Source organism: Haliotis cracherodii, unplaced genomic scaffold, assembly GCF_022045235.1.
Source record: "Haliotis cracherodii isolate W230 unplaced genomic scaffold, xgHalCrac1.p SCAF_6, whole genome shotgun sequence".
Taxonomy (NCBI): Eukaryota; Metazoa; Mollusca; class Gastropoda; order Lepetellida; family Haliotidae; genus Haliotis; species Haliotis cracherodii.
The window spans coordinates 49,442,448-49,469,169 of record NW_027266319.1 but is presented as its reverse complement, the minus strand read 5'-3'; the positions used below and the strand labels follow the sequence as shown (position 1 = coordinate 49,469,169).

The 26,722-nt window shown below is 40.1% G+C and overlaps 1 protein-coding gene across 6 annotated transcripts in view; it reads left to right on the top strand.

Moving 5' to 3' along the window:
- Nucleotides 1-765: 765 nt before the first annotated feature.
- The window catches only part of LOC139446708 (gelsolin-like protein 2), a 43,399-nt gene continuing 17,442 nt past the window's right edge, over nucleotides 766-26,722 (top strand). The window contains exons 1-5 of one of the 6 annotated variants that reach the window (XM_071227997.1): nucleotides 766-862; nucleotides 19,386-19,443; nucleotides 20,136-20,216; nucleotides 21,909-21,982; nucleotides 24,521-24,595. In XM_071227997.1, the coding sequence (XP_071084098.1) occupies nucleotides 19,434-19,443; nucleotides 20,136-20,216; nucleotides 21,909-21,982; nucleotides 24,521-24,595 (240 nt within the window). In that variant the 5' untranslated portion in view covers nucleotides 766-862; nucleotides 19,386-19,433. Of the gene's footprint in view, nucleotides 863-916; nucleotides 937-11,306; nucleotides 11,381-13,102; nucleotides 13,125-18,300; nucleotides 18,323-19,249; nucleotides 19,291-19,385; nucleotides 19,444-20,135; nucleotides 20,217-21,908; nucleotides 21,983-24,520; nucleotides 24,596-26,722 lie in introns of those variants that run through there. The other 5 variants (XM_071228001.1, XM_071227999.1, XM_071228000.1 and 2 more) reach the window with 5 other exon arrangements.

Genomic DNA, 26,722 nt, shown 5'->3' with positions numbered 1-26,722 from the left:
ATACAGCTGGAATAAATATGAAGAAATCCATCGTCAGAAAACGTTTTGCAGTGTGGTCATTGGCAACACATATTTAACGATAATTATTCATTTTCAAATATTGTTACTCACAATAAATGTTCAGCGTATTTACCATATATTTCTTACAATATTGTTGATCAATACGGAGGGGTTGTTGAATGATTGTTTATTTACATACATATACGCAAAAGAAAAATGAATTCACGCGACAATCGGTAATGGGAGAGGAGGTACAGGTAATCGACTTGAGGATGGTGAGGATATGCGGGAAATACCCACCTGTGCATCAAATGGATATTACCGAGGTGGGATTCTATTGAAGGCCTCATCATTATTAAAATACGGGTAAATATTTTTAAAGCTTGTACATTTTATCATTCTTAAAAAGGCCGTACGTAATGTTGATATCTCATATAAGAAATAAACACCTCGTGGCGTAATATAACAACTCCCATTTGTCTTCTATTTTTTAAGCATATATACGCAAAGCAATATACATATCACCCGGCCCTAAACTCACACGCTCATGTCCTTGCTAGATTAAGCTAGATAGATAGATAGATATCTACAGCTGTGAATGTTTTCTTTACGCTAATAGATACCATTCTGAACTTTGTGCATATATACTATGTACCATATGACAGTGTACAGTAAACACGCCCACGAAATATTTCACGATGTTGCTATTTACCCAGTCAGTCGTATCGCCACCGTAACCCCTGACCCCGACCTCTCATCGCTACCTTATATGGCAGCACCGGGGTCAAGTGGAGAATCCGGAAGCTAACGCATAAAGCGAGCCGACGCCTACTGCACTCCACGTTCTGTCGCCAACACGCAGGTAAGGCTAGTTTCTAGATGATACTTGTCATTATATTATCTAACCTGTGCTATACCCCCTAGCGCATGAAACACGTGAGTATTAGTCTGAATCAGTCGTAGCGACCACGCCCATTCCGAATCAAATTCGTGCTATATGGTTCTTTGATAGTTTTCTCAAATTGTCTTGCTCAGTCAAGCGTGCCCCATATTTGCCATAGAAGAATTGCCGTTCAAACGACTCTCACTTATGCTATCATAGTTTAAGATTTGTTTTAATTAATCCAGAAGTGATATATATCCCTTGTTCTTCGAAGGCATCGGTTTTAACTGGGTGCATTCAATTTGGTCGACTTTTCGCCTGTGTCTTGGTTTAGGGCCTAGATCATCTCGACCTGTCTGGCCGATGTCTGAGAGTGAAGAGTTTAAATGTCTGCTAAATGTTTATTTTGAAGCTTGGTTCATCATCAACATTATTCCGTGTTGAGATATCTTAATAACAACTGCCAGAAGACTGCTGTGATGTACAAGAATGTTGATATCATTTGCGATGAACAGTGCACTTTTCCTATATAAACATGTTATAAAAAAAGTAACGGTATCAAGTTTCAGTATTTTCAGACATCAATTCTAGAAGGCTTTCAAACCTTACTTGAGAAATGTTTTCAAAATAGATCTTACAAACTGTATACGTAGTATTGTGTGTAAAACATCTGTACATATAATCATGATAATAAAATGTAGTTATATATATGTTAATGAATGACAAAGAACAATTTAAGATTCCAAACTAGCCTGTAGACACAGCAGACAAAAGGAATGTAAACAGTTTGACAGATGGGACAACAGCCATGTGCAATTTTCCTTTACATTTTAAGATTGAGGAAGGAAAATGGAGGTATTTTGAAATAGAGTTGCCTCAACTTCCTTAGTCATGAGTGTATGAGAGAGAGGTGAATGGTGGAGTTGCATACTTTTGTTAGTATTTGATATGCCCCGCATTAGAGCAGGACTTCAGCAACCCATGCTTGCTGTAAAAGGCAACTATGCTTGTCATAAGAGGCGACTGACAGGATTGGGTAGTCAAGCTCACTGACTTGGATGATGCAACTTATTGTATCCCAATTGTGTGGATCAGTGCTCATGATATCAATCACTGGTTGTCTGGCCCAGACTCGATTATTTACAGAACGCCATCATATATTAATTGCAGTATGTGGCGACAAACAAAAAAACCCAAAAATTTGATATGCATTTCTAAATACAAGTAAAACTACCGGTAATCCTTTGGGACACAGCTTCTTTTTCTTCCTCTGTTCCCCCCCCCCCCTCCCCCCTCACACTAACACACCCACGATGGGCATGTTCGATCACACAAGTCCAGTGAAACAGAGCTGGAGAGCAGAGCTGGAGAGCAGAGCTTTGTATAAAAAAACATACCGGTAACTCATTTGATGATGTTTTTCATTTAAAAAAAAAACAAAACACATTTTTTTTTGCACAAATTATTTGCATTCCTTTGTCATGTTGTATGTTAAGTGCTTCCTCCATAAGTTGTGTCCTGGCGTAAGTCACCATGACTTGATACTTATCTGGTGGATGTTGGTGTGTCACCAGTGCCCCCTGTGTGCCCCATGGGTCATAGTAACATCATATCCCCCAACAAGGAGTGTGGCTGTTGAGTCAGCCTCAAGAATTCCACTACATTCTTGTGAATAAGCAACGTGAAGAGAGCTGTCATCACTGGCCATGAGGAAGGCTGTTATAGCAGGACTTAGGATGGAGGGTTGGTAGATAAAGGGGACACTTTTGTGTGTTTCGGATGGAATGACATGAGCCAAAAGTACCAACAGAAAATCTTTATTTATTTATAATAATTAGTGGTGGAACAATGCACCAATGCATCAGTAGATCGTGATTTTATTACTTTTCAATACAATTATTGATAACAGCATAGTTTGTGTATCGTCACAGCCCTAATAATATTTATGTTTATCTTCATATATTTGACAGGTTCCAGATTGCTATTGCCAGATAATTTTACGTATGGAACAATTTGACCAGTCACCGTAGGGACTTCCCGTGACTTTTAACGAGTCTTTTAAGTATGGCATTTATGATATATGTATCCATTCTCTTGCAACTTAAGTTCGTTTCAAGGCGTCAATAGCGGTAATCTGACCATGGTTGCTGTAAATAACGGTGAGTTGTGCGATCTACAAATCACTTCACACACGATTTTACCAAAATTAATGTAAACATTATTGAATGAAATTTGTTTGTTTTACAGACAAGATTAGTCCAATTACATGGACAGCCAATTGTCAGTGACACTTGACACTGAGTGTGATTTCTTAGTTTGCTATACACGCACAATAACATTCATTGTACCAACAGCGCATCAAGAGCAGTGATGGGTGTCAGTCATTTCATCCATCAATCATCACCACTGTCCACATGATCACTGATTTATTCCAGGCTACAGTAATTTCTAAGCCGTACAGTACACTACACCAAGAGCTCCAGATAAGCTGCGTATCTGCGTAAAATACGCATCATAAATGCAGAAATATGCAGTAAAATAAAATCCAAGCGTATCAAATACACAACGAACATTACAGATACGCTACTAAATTAAAACTTGTGCGTATCATCAAAATGTTGTGAAATAACCCTGCGTATTCGATTAGCAAATCAGCAACTTATTTTGAAATTATAAACGGGCATTCCATCAACATTGCCAAACTCCACAATGACAGTTACATCATGATCATTTGCCATCACACTTTCTTGTGGAAGTATCGTGGTATTTTTGAGTCCTATAAAGCTCTCGAAACCTACACGACACCAGTTTGCAGGGACAAGATGAATAGTGTTTTTAAATATTTAACTGAAATACCCACATGTGTAAAAACTAGTGGGTAACAGAAATTTTAATACCCAGATAGATTTACTGATACCCAATGATTTTAAAATGCATGGGTAAAATACCCACAACACCAAAAGCTTATCTGGAGCTCTCTAAACCATTTCATTACTTTACAGGACCCTCATATTGCCTGTAAGGACTCTTAAAATTAATTATTGAGGTCCCCTGGACCCCCACTTTTGTAAGTCAAGGCGTAATGGAAGATATTGTATGTCTGTAGACGTCCATTGTACATGCTTCTTCAATGAGAGATCTATATTGTAGGTTGGATCAAAATATCTTTTTGTCAGATTAAAGTTGTCGGAGTAGGCACATGATGAGTCATTGAGTCTTCTGCTTGTGAGCCAATGAATAACCTTGAATTTCAAGATTGAATTATCATCTTACAGCAGTAAAAATATGTTTAAGATCTGCATGAGGCTGACAATCATGTTAAGAGGCTGACAGTCATGTTAAGAGGCTGACAATCATGTAAGAGGCTGACAATCATGTTAAGAGGCTGACAATCATGTTAAGAGGCTGACAATCATGTTAAGAGGCTGACAATCATGTAAGAGGCTGACAATCATGTAAGAGGCTGACAATCATGTTAAGAGGCTGACAATCATGTAAGAGGCTGACAATCATGTAAGAGGCTGACAATCATGTTAAGAGGCTGACAATCATGTAAGAGGCTGACAATTATGTAAGAGGCTGACAATCATGTAAGAGGCTGACAATTATGTAAGAGGCTGACAATCATGTTAAGAGGAAAGAATCACCCCAAAAATGTATCTCGGTAGTATTAAGCTGTTGTGAATTATTGACATTTTTTGAAATTATCAAGAGTTAATAACGTGAGGTGTAGGTCTATGACTTGGTCTAGTGGTGTGTTTTTATCTGAAGACAGCTCAGTAGGCTCTTGACATACTTAGTAATGCATCTGCCAAATGAGAAGTTTGATATTGATAGGTATTATGTTACCATGGCAACATGGCAGAATGACAGCTGGGCTGGCTAATATGAGATCATACATTCTTTGATGTTGATCTGACGATTTTGCTAAGATAGTTGTGTCTGTGTTATCTTTGACAAACAAATGCGTACTTTGATGCGGTTTCAGTTCAAATAAATATAATTTTCTTGCTAAAAGTATATATATATAAAAATAAAATCTTGCAACTAGTAAGAGTAGCAGTAGTAGCAGTAACATTACACAAGCTGTGATAGCATAACGCAAGTAGTAGCAGTAGCACAAGCAGTAGTAGCAGCATGAGAACTTAAGATACTTTGATGTTTATGGACCGCCTCCGTAGTCTAGTGGTAGAGCGTCCGTCCGGAGAGCGGAAGGTATGGGGTTCAATTCCCGGCCATGTCATACCAAAATATGTTAAAAGATGGTACTTGTTGTTACCCTGTCTGGCGCTCGGCATTAAGGGGCTAAAACAAGGACTGGTCGGCTTGGAGTCGGTATACTGTGTCTGTGTGGGGTATTCATGTTAAACTGAGGCATGGTATCTCAGTGTTCTAGCACTATAAATCGGCATCAGCCCGGGCTATGTACAAGCAGCCACACACACACACACACACACACATGTGCGTGCACGGAGCTATATAAGTGCAATAATATTGAACGCGAGCTAAACCCAATGTCACCTCACCTTGATGTGTATGCTTTGACCTGAAAATGAAAAATTCTCGTTTCATGTGATAGACAGGGAGCATTCTGTGGTTGTCATCTTGCATGTTGTATGTGCAGCAGATAAAGTATTTCACAGTACTGTATAAAGAATGTTACTCCTTTAACAATTACAATTAATAAAGAACTCAATTACAATCAATTCTATCAGTGCATGTGTAGAATAGGCCTTCAGCAACCCATGATTGCCGTAAAAGGCGACTATGCTTGTCGTAAGACTGATCATGAGGTGACTAAGGGGGTTGGGTGGTCAGGCTCGCTGACTTGGTTGATGCATGTCCGAGGCTCACATTGTCCATCACTGGATTGTCTGGTCCAGACTCGATTATTTACAGACCGCCATCATGTAGCTGGAATATTGCTGAGTGCGGCGTTATGTAACAAACAAACAAAACGATAAGTGCATGTAGAAGAATATCATATTTCTGAGACAAGGCCAAGGGAATATGTTTACTCATGCAAGTGTATCATATGTGAATTCCTTCCATACTTGTATCTTGTAACCGGAGTTCACATAACCCTGACAAACACTGCTACATGATGCAAGGGGCAACTGGCAATTAGGAACAGTTCCTGGTTAATGAGGTAGCTCAACTCTTGGGTTCTGGCTGTGAGGGAAATTCCACTCCGTTGACAGTTGAGTCTTGCCTATGTTAGCATCATGCTTCAAGGATATAGACTTGATTTGAGGATTTTACCATCAACCACTTGCTCTTTAACCTGGAAACAAATAATTAGATGTGTTCATATCAATAAGACTTAGTTCCTGTCAGTTACTTCATGTTTTTCACGTTTCATACTTTGAACAACACAAAAATGTGTGAGGCTGCAATGTTTCAAAGAGTTTTACTGTAAAAGTTTGTTTTATTATTTGAACATGAGAAAATCCTTGGCCAAAGTTGATTTTCTTATTTACTAGTCTCTGGTCACCCAGGTAGGTCGCAAGAGTTGGGTACAAAATGTCCTATTGGGAACTGTTTTGCTGAAGCCCTGGCAAAATCAATTAGATCAACATTTTAAAAAATCTGGTCATATATACACTGAAGTTGGCGGAAGCTTTATCTTTACTTTACATATGGAAGTCAGAAAGAATGTGTGCATAGTCAATACAAAAAGCAAATATAAACAACTTGTGGTGTAACCATGGAATTTGATTATTGTCATAAACAATAAATCACATGATTAATCAGAAGACTGTGTAGTCCAGTGGGTATCTGTGGATACTCGGGTCCTGAGTCAGAACATACCTGACCCAACCACAGTACACTATCACTATACAAACACCTTCAAATATTCATCTTGGATCACAGACTTGCTCATAATTTAAATTTCTCTTCAAATTTGTAAAATTGACTTTTGGCATAGATGTTAACTTTACTGATGTATAAATTGATCATGTGAGAGGTCGAAACTGTTGTCGTCATATCTTCATTTCATTGATGTATGTAGTACCGTTAATGATTAACAGGTTGTGAGAAAGTCTACAAGCTATGGATGACGCTGCCAGAATGGGGAATGTTAGAGCAATACCATGTGTACCGGTACTGAGAAAGGCCATTCTACTGGAAGTACCGATTCCACCCTTCTTGTGTATGGAACCCTGCAACATATTGCCCTAACAACTGGGTCATGGCCTCGAGCATGTTTGGGACAAGTCAGTTGTTTTCTGAGAGTGTCTTTGAGTTTTGTTCATGACAAATTATGGGTGCATGGTCACTCATGCCAGAAAAAGTAAACTGGTTTTACCTGCATCACTTTGAGCTGTTGACCAAATTTAGCTGATAATCTGTGACTGAAATACTGTTTAGAATTAAAACACTTTCAGTGATTCACAATTATATAAAGTTGTACATAATCACTGAGTTTTGCAAAACAAGCATTATCATATGTTTTTTTGCATGGTTCAGTAAACTTATTTCTTGATGTTGTTTAATGCGGCACTCAGTAATATTCTAACTATATGACAGTAGTCTGTCAAATAATCAAGTCTGGATCAGACAATCCAGTGATTGATATCATGAGCATCGATCTACCCAATTGGGATGATCAAACCTCCATGACTGTTGACATCTGATTGGTGTTGATAAAATGCTATCTGGGTGTGAGAGTGAATCCCTTACACCCCTCCACGAAGAAAACAGACTGCACGTGGTTTTCCGAGTGGAAGAATAAATCCCTTATTCCTCACTTCGACCCAAAGAGTTGCATGCTGTTTCCAGGTCAATGCAAGTCATGTGACATGGCACGAGTTAACCTCAGCTCAATCGACCTGTTTTCCATCAATTTGTTTTCATTCTTTTACAATGGCAGATTGAAACATGTTGATAACTTCGTTGTAGCAGTATCACTTAGAGTACATGTGGCTTTCCTCACTAAACCATGTATACCCCCAGGGATACTGCTACAACTTATATTATGATGATATGCATCAACCAAGTCAGCGAGCCTGACCACCCGATCCCGACAAGCATGGATTGCTGAAAACCAATTCTAACCCTGGGTGGGTTTGGTTAAGTGAACTAGTTGTATGTAATATGGTATGTTCAGCCATTTTATCAACTAACTGTGACTGTTGATCTGAAAAGCAAACTGAAGATGTATGAGTGATTTGGTATCGTGAAATAATTGTTGTCAATAAATATATGTACATTCTGTGGTTGTGAGGTGGTGTCTCACAGTGTTCAGATCAATAGTAGGATATTAGTCATGTTTTATCACTGTTCGCTACTCCCTCGCCCACTTGATTAATCTGATTCAGATATTTTGTTGACAACACTGGTTATCTGTCGCGGCGTCTAGACATAGTGTTAAATAGGCACTCTGTTTATGGTGGCTGTTAGCTAGACATTGTGTTAAATAGGGATTCTGTTCATGGTGGCCATTAGCTAGACATTGTGTTAAATAGGGATTCTGTTCATGGTGGCCATTAGCTAGACATTGTGTTAAATAGGGACTCTGTTCATGGTGGCCATTAGCTAGACATTGTGTTAAATAGGATTCTGTTCATGGTGGCTGTTAGCTAGACATTGTGTTAAATAGGGACTCTGTTCATAGTGGCCATTAGCTAGACATTGTGTTAAATAGGGACTCTGTTCATGGTGGCCATTAGCTAGACATTGTGTTAAATAGGGACTCTGTTCATGGTGGATGTTAGCTAGACATTGTGTTAAATAGGGACTCTGTTCATGGTGGCTGTTAGCTAGACATTGTGTTAAATAGGGACTCTGTTCATGGTGGCTGTTAGCCAAACATTGTGTTAAATAGGGACTCTGTTCATAGTGGCCGTCAGCTAGACATTGTGTTAAATAGGGACTCTGTTTATGGTGGCTGTTAGCTAGACATTGTGTTAAATAGGGACTCTGTTCATAGTGGCTGTCAACTAGACATTGTGTTAAATAGGGACTCTCTTCATGGTGGCCGTCAGCTAGCCATTGTGTTAAATAGGGACTCTGTTTATGGTGGCTGTCAGCTAGCCATTGTGTTAAAGAGGAACTCTGTTCATAGTGGCCGTCAGCTAGACATTGTGTTAAAGAGGAACTCTGTTCATAGTGGCAGTTAGCTAGACATTGTGTTAAGGAGGAACTCTGGTTATGGTGGCAGTTAGCTAGACATTGTGTTAAAGAAACACTCTGTTTATGTTGACGGTTAGCTAGACATTGTTGTAAGTGTAATTAGGGCCATTAGTAATTGCTTGATTAACTGGCTGACAAATGAAGTGTTTTTAATGACTTTCATAGAAATTTAAAGGTACTGCCCTTTGGCCCAATCAGAGTCCCCCTTTAACATCACGGAACTGTCATTTGTCAAGGCGGGTGTTTTGGAGAGGTGAAGTGGTTCAGGTGATTGAGGTGAAAAGTTTTACTTACTTTTGAGTACTTTTTTTAAAAGTTAGATATGAAAATATTGGATAATTTTCAGAACAAAGAATTTTGGCAAGTTTTCATCCAAGGGGAATGACAAAGAAAACAAGACATTTGGAAGGTTTGCCAAAATAGAACATATATTTGGAGGGCCATATTCCTTGGTACATGCGTGGGTAAACATTTAACACCACAAATATGGGTTTGTCAATTACTAAGGCAATATATTTTTTGTTATATATTTCGGATCACAGATTCAAATGACCAAAGCCAAGCATATGTATAATTTGTTTCGAAGATAGTTCACAGAAGTAAATACACATCAATGCTACTGTAAAATACTTCACATCATTTACTTTAAACTGTAGACTAACAGCTAGTCTCTTAAATGAACACATTTTACAGAAAAAACAGTTGTTTTATTATATTTATAAAATATAACAAAAAGAATCCCAGAGACTTTCTTCATTTTACTGCAGTAATCTAGACTAGGCAAACATTATAGACTTACATGGGCTGTATTGGATATATTAGTTTCAGGGTCTGTATGACAGACTACTTAAACTGTTGTATTAGCAAATATTTGGGATTGCAAGATACCAAATATAGACAGTAATAGTTCGATCCGAGAATGTCAACAAGAAACTGTAGAAGTACAATTTCAACGCATAGGGACGTGAAGTTAAAATGAAGTCATCAATATTGCACATGGTGTTATATGAAATCAATATTAACAGAGTGTAGTTGATTGTGTCAGCTGAGTATGTTCCTCTGGTCTGTTTTATCCCAGGCTTAGGAGTACCAGTGTTAAGAGCATTCTAGTTACTGCATCTAGTGTTAAGCGCATTCTAGTTACTGCATCTAGTATTAAGAGCATTCTAGTTACTTCATCTCATTTATTAAGAGCATTCTAGTTATATGTGCTAGTATTAAGAGCCTTCTAGTTACTACATTTTCTAGTGTTAAGAGGGGCGGTTGGGTAGCCTAGTGGTTAAAGCATTCGCTCGTCACGCCGAAGACCCGGGTTCGATTCCGACATGGGTGCAATATGTGAAGCCCATTTCTGGTGTCCCCCACCGTGATATTGCTGGAATATTGCTAAAAGCGACGTAAAACCATACTCACTCACTCACTCTAGTGTTAAGAGCATTCTAGTTACTGAATCTAGTATTAAGAGCATTCTAGTTACTGAATCTAGTGTAAAGAGCATTCTAATTACTGCATCTAGTATTAAGAGTATTCTAGTTACTACATATGCTAGTATTAAGAGCCTTCTAGTTACTACATTTTCTGCTTGAGTTGTTTGATAGGCATTACTTAGAAGTTGATGGATGACAAAGTAGACAAAGTATTCAACCAATATATATATGTAGTTAGTTCTTACAGTGTGACCTGGGTGGCATTTGTAGGTCATGTGATGCATAACGTCTTCCATCCATTGGGGGTAAATTGATGATGACCTTTAATTAATATGTGTATGGCAACATACTGATGTCTGAATATTATGCAGTGTTAATCATCAAGTCCATCAGGTGTCGAAATGACATTTTATGAAAAATGTGTAAAAATATTCTTTCAAGTTGATAAGTAAAATATCAGCTTGACACAGTGAGTCATATCACATTCACAACATGTGTTGCACTCCCTTGACGCCATGTGGAATAGTGCATGATGGTTTAAGTGAGGCATGATGGGAGATGTTCTCCTTGAGTGAATAGTTGGTATTTTCTTTGGTGGGTCATTTATCACAGGACAAAATGCATAGACTTTAATTGCCAGCCTTGAAAAATAGAACCAATTTATCTTTCTGAATAGACAATGTTGCTTCGTATTCTGACTCAAGAAATGTTTCAAAACGTTTTATTGTTTGGGGAAGAAACTCATTGATGCAGGTTAACTGGATATTTGAAAGTAACAATGCATGTTTGTGCATGTTCAGTTAATGATAAAATGCCTTGTAGATTGAATAGACTGCGGTCGCGGGCTTCAGATACATTTTTAACCATACGAGTACAGACTACAGTGCTGGTCTTTAACTGAACTGATGATAAACAGACATATTTTTAAAAAACAGTAAGTACTGTACTGCTTGTTCGTAGAAATTGACAAGTACTGGTAGGATAGTACATCACCATCATTCAAGAACCTTGTGTTGTACAATCAGATTTGTGTGCCAAAGTAAGATAAACATAACCGAAACGAAAGAATTCAAGTGTGTTATTATTAGCCAATCACAATGCAGGATGTGAAGGAAATCCATTTAGTGCTACCCGAAATGACATATTCCCATGCATGTTTTGTGGAAGGTAATGTCCGCTATGGTAAACAGAAGTTGAACAATGTTTACAAGAGCGTTTTTGAGAATAAATTGACAAAGTATGGTAACAACTAATCATGAGAGCTTATTGTATTGTTTGATATTGTTGTAATTTGCGATCCGTCTGTATGTGACTAGTTTTCAGCCATACATTACGCCTATATTGCAAACTGACTTGGCATTATTATTCTGTGTAAAGAAAGAAACTTATCATAGTATTAACGTCGTGTTAAAGAAGAAGGTTGTTCGTTTCATCATTGTAACCATGGTAACTGGATACAATACACACTGATCTCTTTTGGATGACACTTAAAGTGACATATGCTTCTAAAAATGTTAAGGACTAATTCTTTCATATAACTATAGTTTATTATATGTCACGAGTATTATATGCCATTGCATTTCTAGTCAACATTTTAATAATTCTTTTTTTCATATTGACTAATTGTATTTTTTGTAAACTAATCTGAAAATCTTACTGTAAAACTCTTATCTGTGCAAGCTCAGTTAATATTTGTATGACTTCTAAAATCATCAGGTTACACAGACTTTTGCATAAAATTTGCAATAATAGCCTCTTCTGTCATTGAAGGTCTTAAACAACAGTTCTGATTTAAGGGGCATTAACCAATGCACACTGTCACTATAATATAACTCTGTTTTATGTTCAAGAATATAAATAACAGAAATATGACCTTAAAAGAAATGTGTGTGTAGTTCTGATCACTTTGCCATTATGGTCATGACTTCATGACTTTATGATCAAGCAATGTTCACACTGCATTAAATAACCAAATAAAGGGGACAGCAATAATTGTTTGTTTATCAACCAAGGAAGTGGTTTTGTATGACCATATTCGACGTAATAAGCGCCCTGCTCCTATAAGGCCCCACAGCAATATTTGCTAATATAATGGCTAGTGAACAATCCCAATTAGCACCCCTTCCGATTGATCAATTAACGTAAGACTTATTTATTCGTATATGATACGCACTCGTGTGTTATATGCACCCATTCATGGGCATTTAAATCCTGGCAAAATATTTTTGTCGTATATAAACATTTCAGGCTGTCAGCATAAACCACGAAATTTACAATCTTTCAACTCTTTTTTTTTTTTCAATTAAAATAATATTCTAATAAGAGGCCCCTATTTCTAATTTTGACAGCGCCCTGGATGCTTATTACGTCGAATACGGTATGTCTAAGTCTTACATCATGAATAGCGTAACCTTGTCAAATATACAGACCCACCTACTGTACAAAGCACATACAATACTGACTATTGATGAGAAGATTTATTGAATGTTGTTCTGGAGACTGCATGTTCGGTATACTTTGCGGTGTTGTGGGACACGCCCTTCACAGTGTGACCAGTGTTATGGTGTGTATACTGCGTGTGAGATGTTTACACTGTAGTTATTACATGGGGAGTATGTACAGTTAATATCGGCACCGCTAACATTTGAATCTTATCTCTTCTATTGCAAGAAAGGAAGGTGAGAGTTTTTGTGTTCATTCTCTTATTCTTTTTTTCATTAGGTATTGTAAATACCTTTTTTGAATGCTTTAGACTTATTTGCATTCCAACAATATATTTTAGATTAACGTGCACAATCTTCCAGAGGCAAGGGAGGATAAACTTGGCATTAATTTTGGAGTTTATTTTCCCTGGACTAACGAGTCTGTGCTTAGCCCAATCAAAATCGCGTAATGAAATCAACATCCGATTCATAAAGAACATAGTGACTGCCATACAGGATTTGCAGAGCATGTGTGTGTCAACTGGGCAGCAACACATATTTGCCAAATTTATTCATGTTTCTGATAAAGGTGCTCAAGTGATTTGATGCACTTTACAAGATTAGACCAGTTTTATGCTGAAAAAGATCTTGATTATCGATCAGATCATCTTGCCTGGGCGCCGTTATTTTGTTGGAATCTGATTGGTCAATAGGAGTATCATAGACATGATATAAGTTGTAATAACCACTGGTGCCCCTACTATCAAGCCACAAAACTCCAGCCTAGTTCGGCAAGGGATGAAACTGGACTTTTGCAATCAGGTAATTCCCTTGCCTGGGGAAGATGAACTACGGTACCAATGAACACACATGGAGGTTGATATTATAAATGTACTGTGTGATCAAAACACTGGTCAGAATTATGGACTAGTTAGCTATCCATCATAGTTCCTAGGGATTCAGGGTTCGAATAGGTTCCCAGCAACCTTTTCTGGTTGTAAGGGGGAGGTCAGGTAGCCTAGTGGTTAAAGCATTGGCTTATCACGCCGAAGACCCGGGTTTGATTCCCGACATGGGTACAATGTGTGAAGCCCATTTCTGGGGTCCCTCGCTGTGATATTGCTGGATTATTGCTAAAAGCGACGTAAAACCATACTCACTCACTCACTCTTGTTGTAAGAGGTGACCAAACAGATTGTGATTATAGTCATACCCATATGGTGTCGGTCACTGCTCACAATATCGACCACTGGATTGTCTGTTGTCTGTGGATTGTCTGTTTGGGGTATTCATGTTCAGCTGCGGCATGGTATCTCAGTGGGCTTGCACTATAAATCGGCATCTGAATGGACTAGTACAAGCTGCCACACACATACACATGCCTGCACCTCGCTATAGGAGTGCAATAATCTTGGACGCGACATTAAACCTCATTTTGCCACACCTCATGTAGCTGCATTGTTGCTGAGCTCAGCGTTAGACAACCAACCAACCAACCAACCAACCAACCAACCAACAAACAAACAAAAGGTGTCTACCCTTGAAAACTGTTCAAAGAGCTGTCAAACCCAAATCATTCACTCACTCATCTTAAGCAGAGAGATTTTGAATAAGTATAAAATAAACTGTATTCAAATTACTTACTAACACAGTATCAACCCTGCAAACAGAGTGCATAAGGAACAATTTATTTTATGTGTTACCCATTTTCAACATTGTCCTGCCATCAGTGCACTTTAAGAGTTTCCCTGGCTCCCAGTGTTGTGTAGCTGCCCTAGCCAACTGGAGGTCAAGGATGCAGAAAGATTGTTAAGCAAACAACACAGCTGTTGTGACTAAGGTTTGGCACACCTAACAAATATTCACATTATAAGCTTTAAAAATTTGAAAGGTGATCCAGTTTGAATTTTGATAAAACCAATGAAGGATGTGTAATGCAGAAAAGAAAAACCCCTCAAATACATGAGTTATTTCCCACTTCACCTGTTTCCAGCCAATGAGGTCTATGACTAAGATAGCTTTCGTTTTGGAGGATATGGCCAGTGGCCAAATCAGTTTCATTAGATTTTTCTACAGTGAAAAATGTAGATGGAGTTATGTAAAGTATAGAATGTGACTGAGGTTTTGGTCGACAGAGTAAAACCAGGGGGAAGCAGAGTAAAACCAGGGGGAAGCAGGGACTGAGCCAGCTCTGCTGCCTGAAGGTTTTACTACAAAAAACAACAAAAATTCAGGCTCATAGTTTTTTATGTAAAAATATCTGGTTTCTGTGCTGAAAAAAATATCTCTTCTTGATATAAAGTCCCAGGCCCTCCTCAGAATATCAAATGGTCAGTCCCTTGTGTCTGGTATAACAACACACTGACCACTATTCCGCGTATGCGACGGTACCCTGTGGATAATCCAGTCTGGACCAGACAAACCAGTGATCGATATGAGTCACTGTCCATGTACTTAACAGTATACCTGAGGCCAAGGCAGGATTTAGGAAAGGTTATTGCACAACGGATAATATTTTCACTCAAATAAACTTCTTTCTAATGTTATTATTGTCATTAAACAATATATCATGTCACTAACCATAGTCCAGTAGTCCTGTGGGTACCCGGAAGGCCTTGACAAGAAACGCTACGTGCTACACCAACATGTGGTAGACGTATACAACATTATACTTCTAGAGGTGACTGTCAGGCCTGGCGACATGGCTGATTGTATGTCAATGTGCCTTAAAGTGATCAGAAAAACGTTTCAGACGCGCATTTAGAAAAGAGGAGAATAACTTCCCAAAAATTTCTATCAAAGATATGCCTCTTTAATTGTTAACACAGTCAAAGCTTCCTTTTTTATGAAGTGGTACAATAACACTCTTAGCCCATTCGGATGGAAAATTACCCATTGACAAAATATTATTATACATAACTAACAAATATGGAATTAAAACAGTACTGCAACATTTGATCACCTCAGCCTTAATACCATCTGGTCCCACAGCCTTACCCTGCTTCAGATCTCTTATGGATGATCCGATCTCTTCCTGTGTAATATCACCATTAAGAATATTATTTACATCATCATCAGTACACAAATCACACAATTGTTCATTATGATTATTTATAACATCATCTACTTGCTCAATAATATCTGAGTCCACAAGTATCTCAGTATGGTTTAAAATATTCTGAAAATAATCAAACCAATCTTCTTGGCAAATCTTGTTGGAAACAGGACTACAACATGTCTTCTTTGTTGATGTACTTATCTTTTTCCAGAATGTTTTACTATCTCCACTACTGTCTACAAGTTCACGAACACAAGTCTCTTCGTATTCTAATCTTTTCTTCCTGCATAAAGACCTGTAACTATTTCTTAATGTAGAATGTTTAGAAAGAATCTCTTTATCACCAGTAACTCTAAACTTATCTAATACATTAAACTTTTTAGCCTTCATCATCCTCAGTGTTTATCGTACCATTTTTCTCCAGGTTTACGTTTCGATTTTCTAGCTCTAGAAAGTAATCCGCATGAAATAGAACCATTATGTCCAGCATTGGTCAAAGCTTCAACAGCTAAATCAACATTCAAAGACAATAAATGCATTAACTCATCCATGTGAAGTGCAGACAATGACTCAGAAACATTATGTTTAAAGGCATCACATTTCATTTCTCCATGTATATCTAGGAATATTATTTACATGCATTTCATTAACATTATCAACCTGTCTATCACATCCATGTAGGGGTAAGTATGATAGGAAAGTGATCTGATTCACACCGAGTATCTATGCTAAAGTCGGAAATATTGTCAAAAGAACAAGTTGAGCATAGTACATAATCAACCAAACTAGCACCACCCTCCTTAAAACAAATAAACGATCCTTCCTTATCCCCAGCAAGTCGTCCATTTACAATACGGACAGAAAATGTACAACAAAAGTCTACTAGATCCCTCCCGTATTTACTACACACATCATCTCTGGTACTGCAGGGCACGTTAAATACGTCCGATACATACTCCATGTCTTCTAAACATGTAATAAATCTGTTGTTGTCGTCGATGATAAAATCTTTCAATTACCACACCGTGCATTATAGTCACCAGGAAGAATAATTTCGCAGTCGTGATGTTCATATAACACAGCAGACAAGTTTTTACTCTTTACCCTTATGGATTTTATTGTCTGTCATTACTGAAGTATTTACAGGATGGATATATACAAAACCAATAAGTAAATTACGCGTGAGATTATATATAACATTCCACGTTAGTGTTAGTTGTGGAGTGAGAACACTAATTTTACACTACAAGTCACTAATGTTCACATATCTTTCTGATTATGCACCCATTCCTTCTGACTTTTATGTGTTTGAGTAAAGATTAAACTTCAACATCAGTGTAAGTATAAATCAATTCATTTTATGCATGTATCTGAATAGTTTTGGCCAGGGCAATCCCAACAATTCCCAATCTTGAGACCTGCAGTGGGTACCCAGTTAGGGTCGGTCAGTGGGGATCTGGTACCCAGATAGTAAACTTGTACTCGTCCCCACCCTAGAAATAAGTACTGATCCCTCACTTGACAAAGTTTTCCTTTTGATGCCCACGATTATGAAATCCATTAGTAACTGCCTCACGGCGAACTGTTGTGTCATGGTATGTCTTGGATAGGCTGACTCCTCAGGGAAAATTACTCAGCACATGTTCAAACCTTTCTGTACCGTAGAATCTGGGTCTTCAAAAGAAAAGCTGTCATGTTAATTCATGAACTGCATGAAAATCAGGTAAAGCAACCCATGCTTTTTCGTAAGAGGCGATTAACAAGATCAGGTGGTCAGACTCGCTGACTTGGAAAGCGCATGTCATCGTATCATCGTATCAGATGGGTGCTCATGCTCATGATGCCAATCACTGGATTGTCTGGTCCAGACTTGATTCTTTACAGATGGCTGTCATATAGCTAGAATATTGCTGAGTTTAGGGTTAAACAACATACAAACTAAGCAATAGTCTTTTCATTCATTTTGTGAAATTCATGGTTGTGAGTCATGATGTATTTTGGGGGTGAAAAGAGTCAGGTGTCTACCTTGCAAACAATTACAACATCAGAGGCTGCATCACGGATGTGCAATTTGTGGATCTGCAAGGAACACTTCCTCGTGGCCTCTGTTCCCTGTCAGTTGTTGGTATTGTTATGATCATACCTTCCTGATGCAAAGGGTGGCTTGAAGTGGAGTTCACACTTGGGGTGCAGTGCAAAGCCAATCGCTTGCAAGCGATGTACAGGGATTCACCTTACAACAGTGCGCTAAACTTTCAGCCGCTTGAAAGGGAAACAACCGCTGGCTGAGGTAGCTGCTCTAACCAAAATGGCGGCTGATTTTGACTGGATCAACTGGGAAATGAGCAAAGGCAGCTAACACCCCATCATCCTCAGTCTGCTCCACGTCTTCAAAGTAGTTATAATTTTCATCAGTTTGTCAACGAGCCTTATCTATTACGTTCTTCATTAAGGCAAGGCAGCCAAGCGGTAGTTACAACGCCATTTTGGAGGTGCGCAAGAGCTTCGAACTGTTGCAGACCCCGAGATGAGCGATTAATTTGCTTACTCTAAGCGATTCGTCGCTTGCAATGCCCCCCTCAGGTACTTGTTGGCGGACATCTGAACACTACAGGTTATTGCAATACATGGGACTTGATAAGTCAGCGAAGCACATTAGAGCCTAAATATGTGGTGTGCTTACAAAACGTGGGAATATTTTGTTTTAATGTTGATATGTTTTTGAAATATTTGATATATTTCTATTTCCTTCACTTATTCTCTCAGGGGTACGGGTGGCCAGTTGCCTAGGGCGCTGAAATTTGCTGTGCAGAGTTGCGCCCCTTGGGCACGCCAGAAACCTATGATTGTGGGTTCGAATCCTGGTTCGCCCCCATTATGTTTCTAGGTTTGTCAGGACTATACCTGGCTCGTGTGTTTCACCAAAGTGGTAAACATCGGAGACCTGCATCACTTCGGGCTTTCCTCCCACATTAAACTGACACGCCGTGATATAAATGGAATACTTCACTCACTCACTCACTCACTCACTCACTCACTCACTCACTCACTCACTCACTCACTCACTCACTCACTCACTCACTCACTGTTTTCATAATAGCTAGCTAAATGAAGAGATTTGCGCTCTGGCGACACACGTCAAAGTGTGAGCAATGATGGGATTCTGTACTGTCTGTGTCGCCTGTGTAAAATGTGTAGCCCCGGGCTTGTTCCTCAATGACAGTTTGCTCAGTGATTCATTCACCAGCCCACTTCCACCATCAACGTCATGTGACCTAACTCAGACAGAGGGGGCGTGGTCACTTCATCTTAATGAGGTCAGGTGTATCACTACAGCTCTGGCTCTACTGGAAGGAGTACCCTGTGAGTCCTAAAAGTGGCACTGCTCTTGTTTGGCCATTGATTTCGTTGTTGACTGTGTAGAGTAAACGTTTGATTGACTTGTCTTTCTGTTCCAGCTCTCTTGTTAACTGTTTTGAGCGAAGTCTTTCATCCCCTACACAACCATGCCTAAAGGTAAACTCTCATTCATAGTGTGTAGTTCTTTATGACTTTCATCATGTTGATCCTATGTTATTATGGAGATTGATAATATTGAGATGTATGCGTAGTGTAAATTTCACGTCCCACACCTGTTTCATTAAGCATCTTTTTTAACACTTTGAATTAGCTGTAACTTTGTGACATTACATTGAGACATTGTCTTGTCCTGTTTCTTGATGAAATTTCCAGATTTGATATCTCCATAATACTATAAGGACTAGGAAGCGATAAAACATGAAAATATAGTACTTAATGATATCACGTTTGAAGTTTTGAATTATTTTCATTTTAAGCTTTTTTATTTTTGAGATGGCAGTAGACCTAGTTGATATAAGGTAATTAATATCTTTATTTCTCATGATGTTTGTTGTTTGATGCCACATTCAGCAGTATTTTAGCTATATGAAGGTGGACTGTAAATAATTGACCAGACAATTCAGTGATTGACTTCATTAGCATCGATTTATGCAATTGGTATACGATGACATGCATCAATCAAGTCAGTGAGCAATCGACAAGCATAGTCGCCTTTTACGGCATTAGCATGGGTTGCTGAAGGCCTATTCTAACCCGGATCTTGACAGGCATTTTTTTTCATGTACAAGAAGTAAAACACTGATCCAATGTAATTGTGCCTCAGTATGTGCAAACATGTTATTTTGCAGGATTAGTGAAAGCCAAGAAATATGACTGGAAAGATTCCAACATGGCTCTCTTTGGCTCCGACACGGAAAAGCAGGTCAAAAGTAAGTCTGACTAAACATGTACTGTCATATGTTGTTAATCCAGTCATTCTGGTGGCAAGTTTGTCCACATAAACTTGTTTTTCATTAACGAGGGAGGCATGGTTGGTCATTACAAGTTTTGTTGAGGGTTCTCATATCAAAATTTTATTTTATTTCACCATAAAAACTTCTTAGGTAATTCTATTACAAACGTAGTTAGGTAAAAGTAATATGAACTAGTTTTTGCCCTGAAACTATCCACAAGCAGCAATAGTGGCCAGGGCCTGGAGAGTCCTCCAGTTGCTTTTCCCTTCAATTACCCACAGCTAAATGGTCATTTTGTATCGAAAAGTAGTGTACGAAAGTCACCAGTAGGTAGTTGGGGACTGGAATTATTGTTATATCTTAGGTTTAGGGGACATCGTAATTTTTTGCAGCCATGTTTATCGCAATTACTCGCACTGTAACAGGGGTGCAGCATCGCATAGATGTTGTAAATGCTCAGATGATGGTTTGCATTTAAGAAAAAAGTTTTTTATAAAGGAAAGAGGTGTTTTACAGTTTCCATGTGATTAGAGAGAAAAGTATGAATATTTCTTAAGCGTCTGAAAACCCATTACACGGGGATAATAAAATATGAAGATATTCTTCAATGTGCACTTCCTGTGCTTGTAAAGGGTTATCGGTGCCGGACTCTATAAGAGTGTAACAATACGAAGGAATCAGATAAATTAGTGACCAGTAAGTGTGGATAAGAAAGCAGTGCATCACATAGCTACAATTTCACAGGTAAAAAAAAGAAGCATTTTCAACATAAGCTTATAATCTAATGTATTGGAGTATTTATTTAAACACTGTTTAGACCTGGACAATTAGGTTTTGCATGAATTGTCCCATGTTTGCTATGTTATTACCTTTTCTTATCTTGAATAGTTGTGCACACTGGTATTTGAGCATAACCACTGTCAACTAAATGCCTCCGAAACTGGAGCAATTGCTGTCCAATGTACACCATTTTGAAAAAGCTCTCAAAGGGAGGTTACTCTTTTGAAAGTGGGTGGCTCTCCTTAATTTGATGTCATAGTTAAGGCAGTTACGATAGTTATGGGCTTTACGACTGAATCCATACATCTAGGCCATCTATTGGTAATTCCAGAATGTTTCTGTGATCTGTTTTCAATTTTAATTAAAATAATTATGAAAAATTTGAAAAATATGTTTCAAAGCATAGTCGCCAGTTTGAAACTTGTACTGTAAAGCACGAGAAAGCTGCCTTCTGATTGGCAAATGTCGCCTTCTTGTCAGTCATTTCATTGGTTGGTCAAAATTTACTGAAGGTCGGTCTGACATGACTCATTACACAAAAGTTTACGCAAAGATTTTTCACAAATATGGTGCAAATTAAGTATATATGTGTCATGTCATGACCCAAGTATCGAGATATTATGGACATGTGAGGTCGGCCCATCATGATAGCCTCATGAAACACTACAGCCTGTTTGCATTTGAGATGGAACATGTAGTAGTTTACCCAAAATTCAGTAGCCACGAGTATCTAGACACCCAGCAAGATACTACATCCTAAATGCAGTTGAAATCTGAAGTTTGACATTTGAAGAAGTTCTCCTCTAGCATGGCCTTTCTCCAGCTTGTATTGCATTTAGGTAAGACTTGCTTAGTGAGAGTTTTGTCAGGATCTATTTCATATTCCAGAGGAGTCGGCAGAGACAGAACCAGCATGGCAGGGAGCCGGGCAAGAGCCAGGCCTGAAGATCTGGAGGATCGAGGTGGGTAGGGCACATTCAGGGTTCACTGGGTGTTGAGGGGGGTAGGACACACTCAGGGTTCACTGGGTGTTGAGGGGGGTAGGACACACTCAGGGTTCACTGGGTGTTGAGGGGGTAGGATACAATCAGGTGTCACTGGGGTGTTGAGGGGGGTAGGACACAATCAGGGGTCACTGGGGTGTTGAGGGGGGTAGGACACAATCAGGTGTCACTAGGAATGTTGAGGGGGGTAGGGCACATTCAGGGTTCACTGGGTGTTGAGGGGGGTAGGACACACTCAGGTGTCACTGGGTGTTGAGGGGGTAGGATACACTCAGGTGTCACTAGGAATTTTGAGGGGGGTAGGACACAATCAGGTGTCACTGGGGTGTTGAGGGGGGTAGGACACAATCAGGTGTCACTGGGGTGTTGAGGTGGGTAGGACACAATCAGGTGTCACTGGGGTGTTGAGGGGGGTAGGACACAATCAGGGGTCACTGGGGTGTTGAGGGGGGTAGGACACAATCAGGTGTCACTGGGGTGTTGAGGTGGGTAGGACACAATCAGGTGTCACTGGGGTGTTGAGGGGGGTAGGACACAATCAGGGGTCACTGGGGTGTTGAGGGGGGTAGGACACAATCAGGTGTCACTAGGAATGTTGAGGGGGCTACCGGTATGACACAATCAGGGTTCACTAGGAATGTTGAGGGGGGTACCGGTATGACACAATCAGGGTTCACTAGGAATGTTGAGGGGGGTACTGGTATGACACAATCAAGTGTCACTAGGGGTGTTGAGGGGGCTAGGACACATTCAGTGTTCACAAGGAATGTTGAGGGAGTTACCGGTATGACACAATCAGGGTTCACTAGGAATGTTGAGGGGGGTACCAGTATGACACAATCAAGTGTCACTAGGGGTGTTGAGGGGGCTAGGACAAATTCAATGTTCACTAGGAATGTTGAGGGGGGCACCGGTATGACACAATCAGGGTTCACTAGGAATGTTGAGGGGGGTACCGGTATGACACAATCAGGGTTCACTAGGAATGTTGAGGGGGGTACCGGTATGACACAATCAAGTGTCACTAGGAATGTTGAGGGGGCTAGGACAAATTCAATGTTCACTAGGAATGTTGAGGGGGGTACCGGTATGACACAATCAGGGTTCACTAGGAATGTTGAGGGGGGTACCGGTATGACACAATCAAGTGTCACTAGGGGTGTCGAGGGGGGTAGGACACATTCAGGGTTCACAAGGAATGTTGAGGGGGCTAGGACAAATTCAATGTTCACTAGGAATGTTGAGGGGGGTACCGGTATGACACAATCAGGGTTCACTAGGAATGTTGAGGGGGGTACCGGTATGACACAATCAAGTGTCACTAGGGGTGTTGAGGGGGCTAGGACAAATTCAATGTTCACTAGGAATGTTGAGGGGGGTACCGGTATGACACAATCAGGGTTCACTAGGAATGTTGAGGGGGGTACCGGTATGACACAATCAAGTGTCACTAGGGGTGTCGAGGGGGGTAGGACACATTCAGGGTTCACAAGGAATGTTGAAGGGGGTAGGACACATTCAGGCTTCACAAGGAATGTTGAGGGGGGTAGGACACATTCAGGGTTCACAAGGAATGTTGAGGGGGGTAGGACACATTCAGGGTTCACAAGGAGGGGGGTTGAGGAGGGTAGCAGAGCTCCAGATAAGCTGCGTATCTGCGTAAAATACGCATCAGAAATGCAGAAATACGCAGTAAAATAATATCCAAGCGTATCAAATACGCAACGAACATTACAGATACGCTACAAAAATAAAGCTTGTGCGTATCATCAAAATGTTGTGAAATAACCCTGCGTATTCGATTGGCAAATCAGCAACTTATTTTGAAATTATAACCGGGCATTCCGTCAACCTTGCCAAACTCCAAGATGATCATTTGCCATCACACTTTCTTGTGGAAGTATCGTGGTATTTTTAGTCCTATAAAGCTCTGGAACCAACACAACACCAGTTTGCAGGGACTAGATGAATAGTGGTTTTAAATATTTAACTTAAATACCCACATGTGTAAAAACTAGTGGGTAACAGAAATGTGAATACCCAGATAGAATTACTGATACCCAGTGATTTTAAAATGCATGGGTAAAATACCCACAACACCAAAAGCTTATCTGGAGCTCTGGGAAGTACACAATCAGGGTTCACTGGGGGGTGGGGGACGACAAATGCAGTAGTATTATGATAGTAATTAAGGTTATGGTGAGACATTTGCAATAATATAGTGCAAGTGTATTCAGAACATCTGTACCTTGCAACTATGCAGATTCCTATTCGACATAATGTCAAGTAATTTTCTAAAAACAGTAGATTGCTATGGAACTTGTTGGAGATTGAAGGGCAGTAGCTTGTATTATGATAAGATGTAAACACATGCAAATGTACAGACTAAATATTATTGTTGCTTCATCATGATTTAGGATTTGTGTGGTAAAGGTTTGATTACTTAGTTTGTCATACATTGTTTGTAATAATTTGCCCCATGTTTTATGTCCCCAGCAATTTGAAGTCAAAGACTGGGACCAAAAAAACTATGGCAGCTTCTACAATGGTGATTCCTACATCATCCTGAATGTGAGTAGCTACGTGTCATCCAAACTCAGGGGCCACTGTCATCTATAGGTGCATCATCCTCAATGTGAGTAGCTACGTGTCATCGGAACTCAGGGGCCACTGTCATCTATAGGTGCATCATCCTCAATGTGAGTAGCTACGTGTCATCCAAACTCAGGGGCCACTATCATCTATAGGTGTGTCATCCTCAATGTGAGTAGCTAGGTGTCATCCAAACTCAGGGGCCACTGTCATCTATAGGTGTGTCATCCTCAATGTGAGTAGCTAGGTGTCATCCAAACTCAGGGGCCACTGTCATCTATAGGTGTGTCATCCTCAATGTGAGTAGCTATGTGTCATCGGAACTCAGGGGCCACTATCATCTATAGGTGCATCATCCTCAATGTGAGTAGCTACGTGTCATCCAAACTCAGGGGCCACTGTCATCTATAGGTGTGTCATCCTCAATGTGAGTAGCTAGGTGTCATCGGAACTCAGGGGCCACTGTCATCTATAGGTGTGTCATCCTCAATGTGAGTAGCTAGGTGTCATCCAAACTCGGGGGCCACTATCATCTATAGGTGTGTCATCCTCAATGTGAGTAGCTAGGTGTCATCCAAACTCAGGGGCCACTATCATCTATAGGTGTGTCATTCTCAATGTGAGTAGCTAGGTGTCATCCAAACTCAGGGGCCACTATCATCTATAGGTGCATCGTCCTCAATGTGAGTAGCTAGGTGTCATCGAAACTCAGGGGCCACTATCATCTATAGGTGTGTCATCCTCAATGTGAGTAGCTAGGTGTCATCGGAACTCAGGGGCCACTATCATCTATAGGTGTGTCATCCTCAATGTGAGTAGCTAGGTGTCATCCAAACTCAGGGGCCACTATCATCTATAGGTGTGTCATCCTCAATGTGAGTAGCTAGGTGTCATCCAAACTCAGGGGCCACTATCATCTATAGGTGCATCGTCCTCAATGTGAGTAGCTAGGTGTCATCCAAACTCAGGGGCCACTATCATCTATAGGTGTGTCATCCTCAATGTGAGTAGCTAGGTGTCATCGGAACTCAGGGGCCACTATCATCTATAGGTGCATCATCCTCAATGTGAGTAGCTACGTGTCATCCAAACTCAGGGGCCACTATCATCTATAGGTGTGTCATCCTCAATGTGAGTAGCTAGGTGTCATCCAAACTCAGGGGCCACTATCATCTATAGGTGTGTCATCCTCAATGTGAGTAGCTAGGTGTCATCGGAACTCAGGGGCCACTATCATCTATAGGTGTGTCATCCTCAATGTGAGTAGCTAGGTGTCATCGGAACTCAGGGGCCACTATCATCTATAGGTGTGTCATCCTCAATGTGAGTAGCTACGTGTCATCGGAACTCAGGGGCCACTATCATCTATAGGTGTGTCATCCTCAATGTGAGTAGCTAGGTGTCATCGGAACTCAGGGGCAACTGTCATCTATAGGTGTGTCATCCTCAATGTGAGTAGCTACGTGTCATCCAAACTCAGGGGCCACTGTCATCTATAGGTGCATCATCCTCAATGTGAGTAGCTAGGTGTCATCCAAACTCAGGGGCCACTGTCATCTATAGGTGTGTCATCCTCAATGTGAGTAGCTACGTGTCATCCAAACTCGGGGGCCACTATCATCTGTAGGTGTGTCATCCTCAATGTGAGTAGCTACGTGTCATCGGAACTCAGGGGCCACTATCATCTATAGGTGTGTCATCCTCAATGTGAGTAGCTAGGTGTCATCCAAACTCAAGGGTCACTATCATCTATAGGTGTGTCATCCTCAATGTGAGTAGCTAGGTGTCATCGGAACTCAGGGGCCACTGTCATCTATAGGTGTGTCATCCTCAATGTGAGTAGCTAGGTGTCATCCAAACTCAGGGGCCACTGTCATCTATAGGTGCATCATCCTCAATGTGTGTAGCTACGTGTCATCGGAACTCAGGAGCCACTGTCATCTATAGGTGCATCATCCTCAATGTGAGTAGCTACGTGTCATCCAAACTCAGGGGCCACTGTCATCTATAGGTGCATCATCCTCAATGTGAGTAGCTAGGTGTCATCGGAACTCAGGGGCCACTATCATCTATAGGTGTGTCATCCTCAATGTGAGTAGCTAGGTG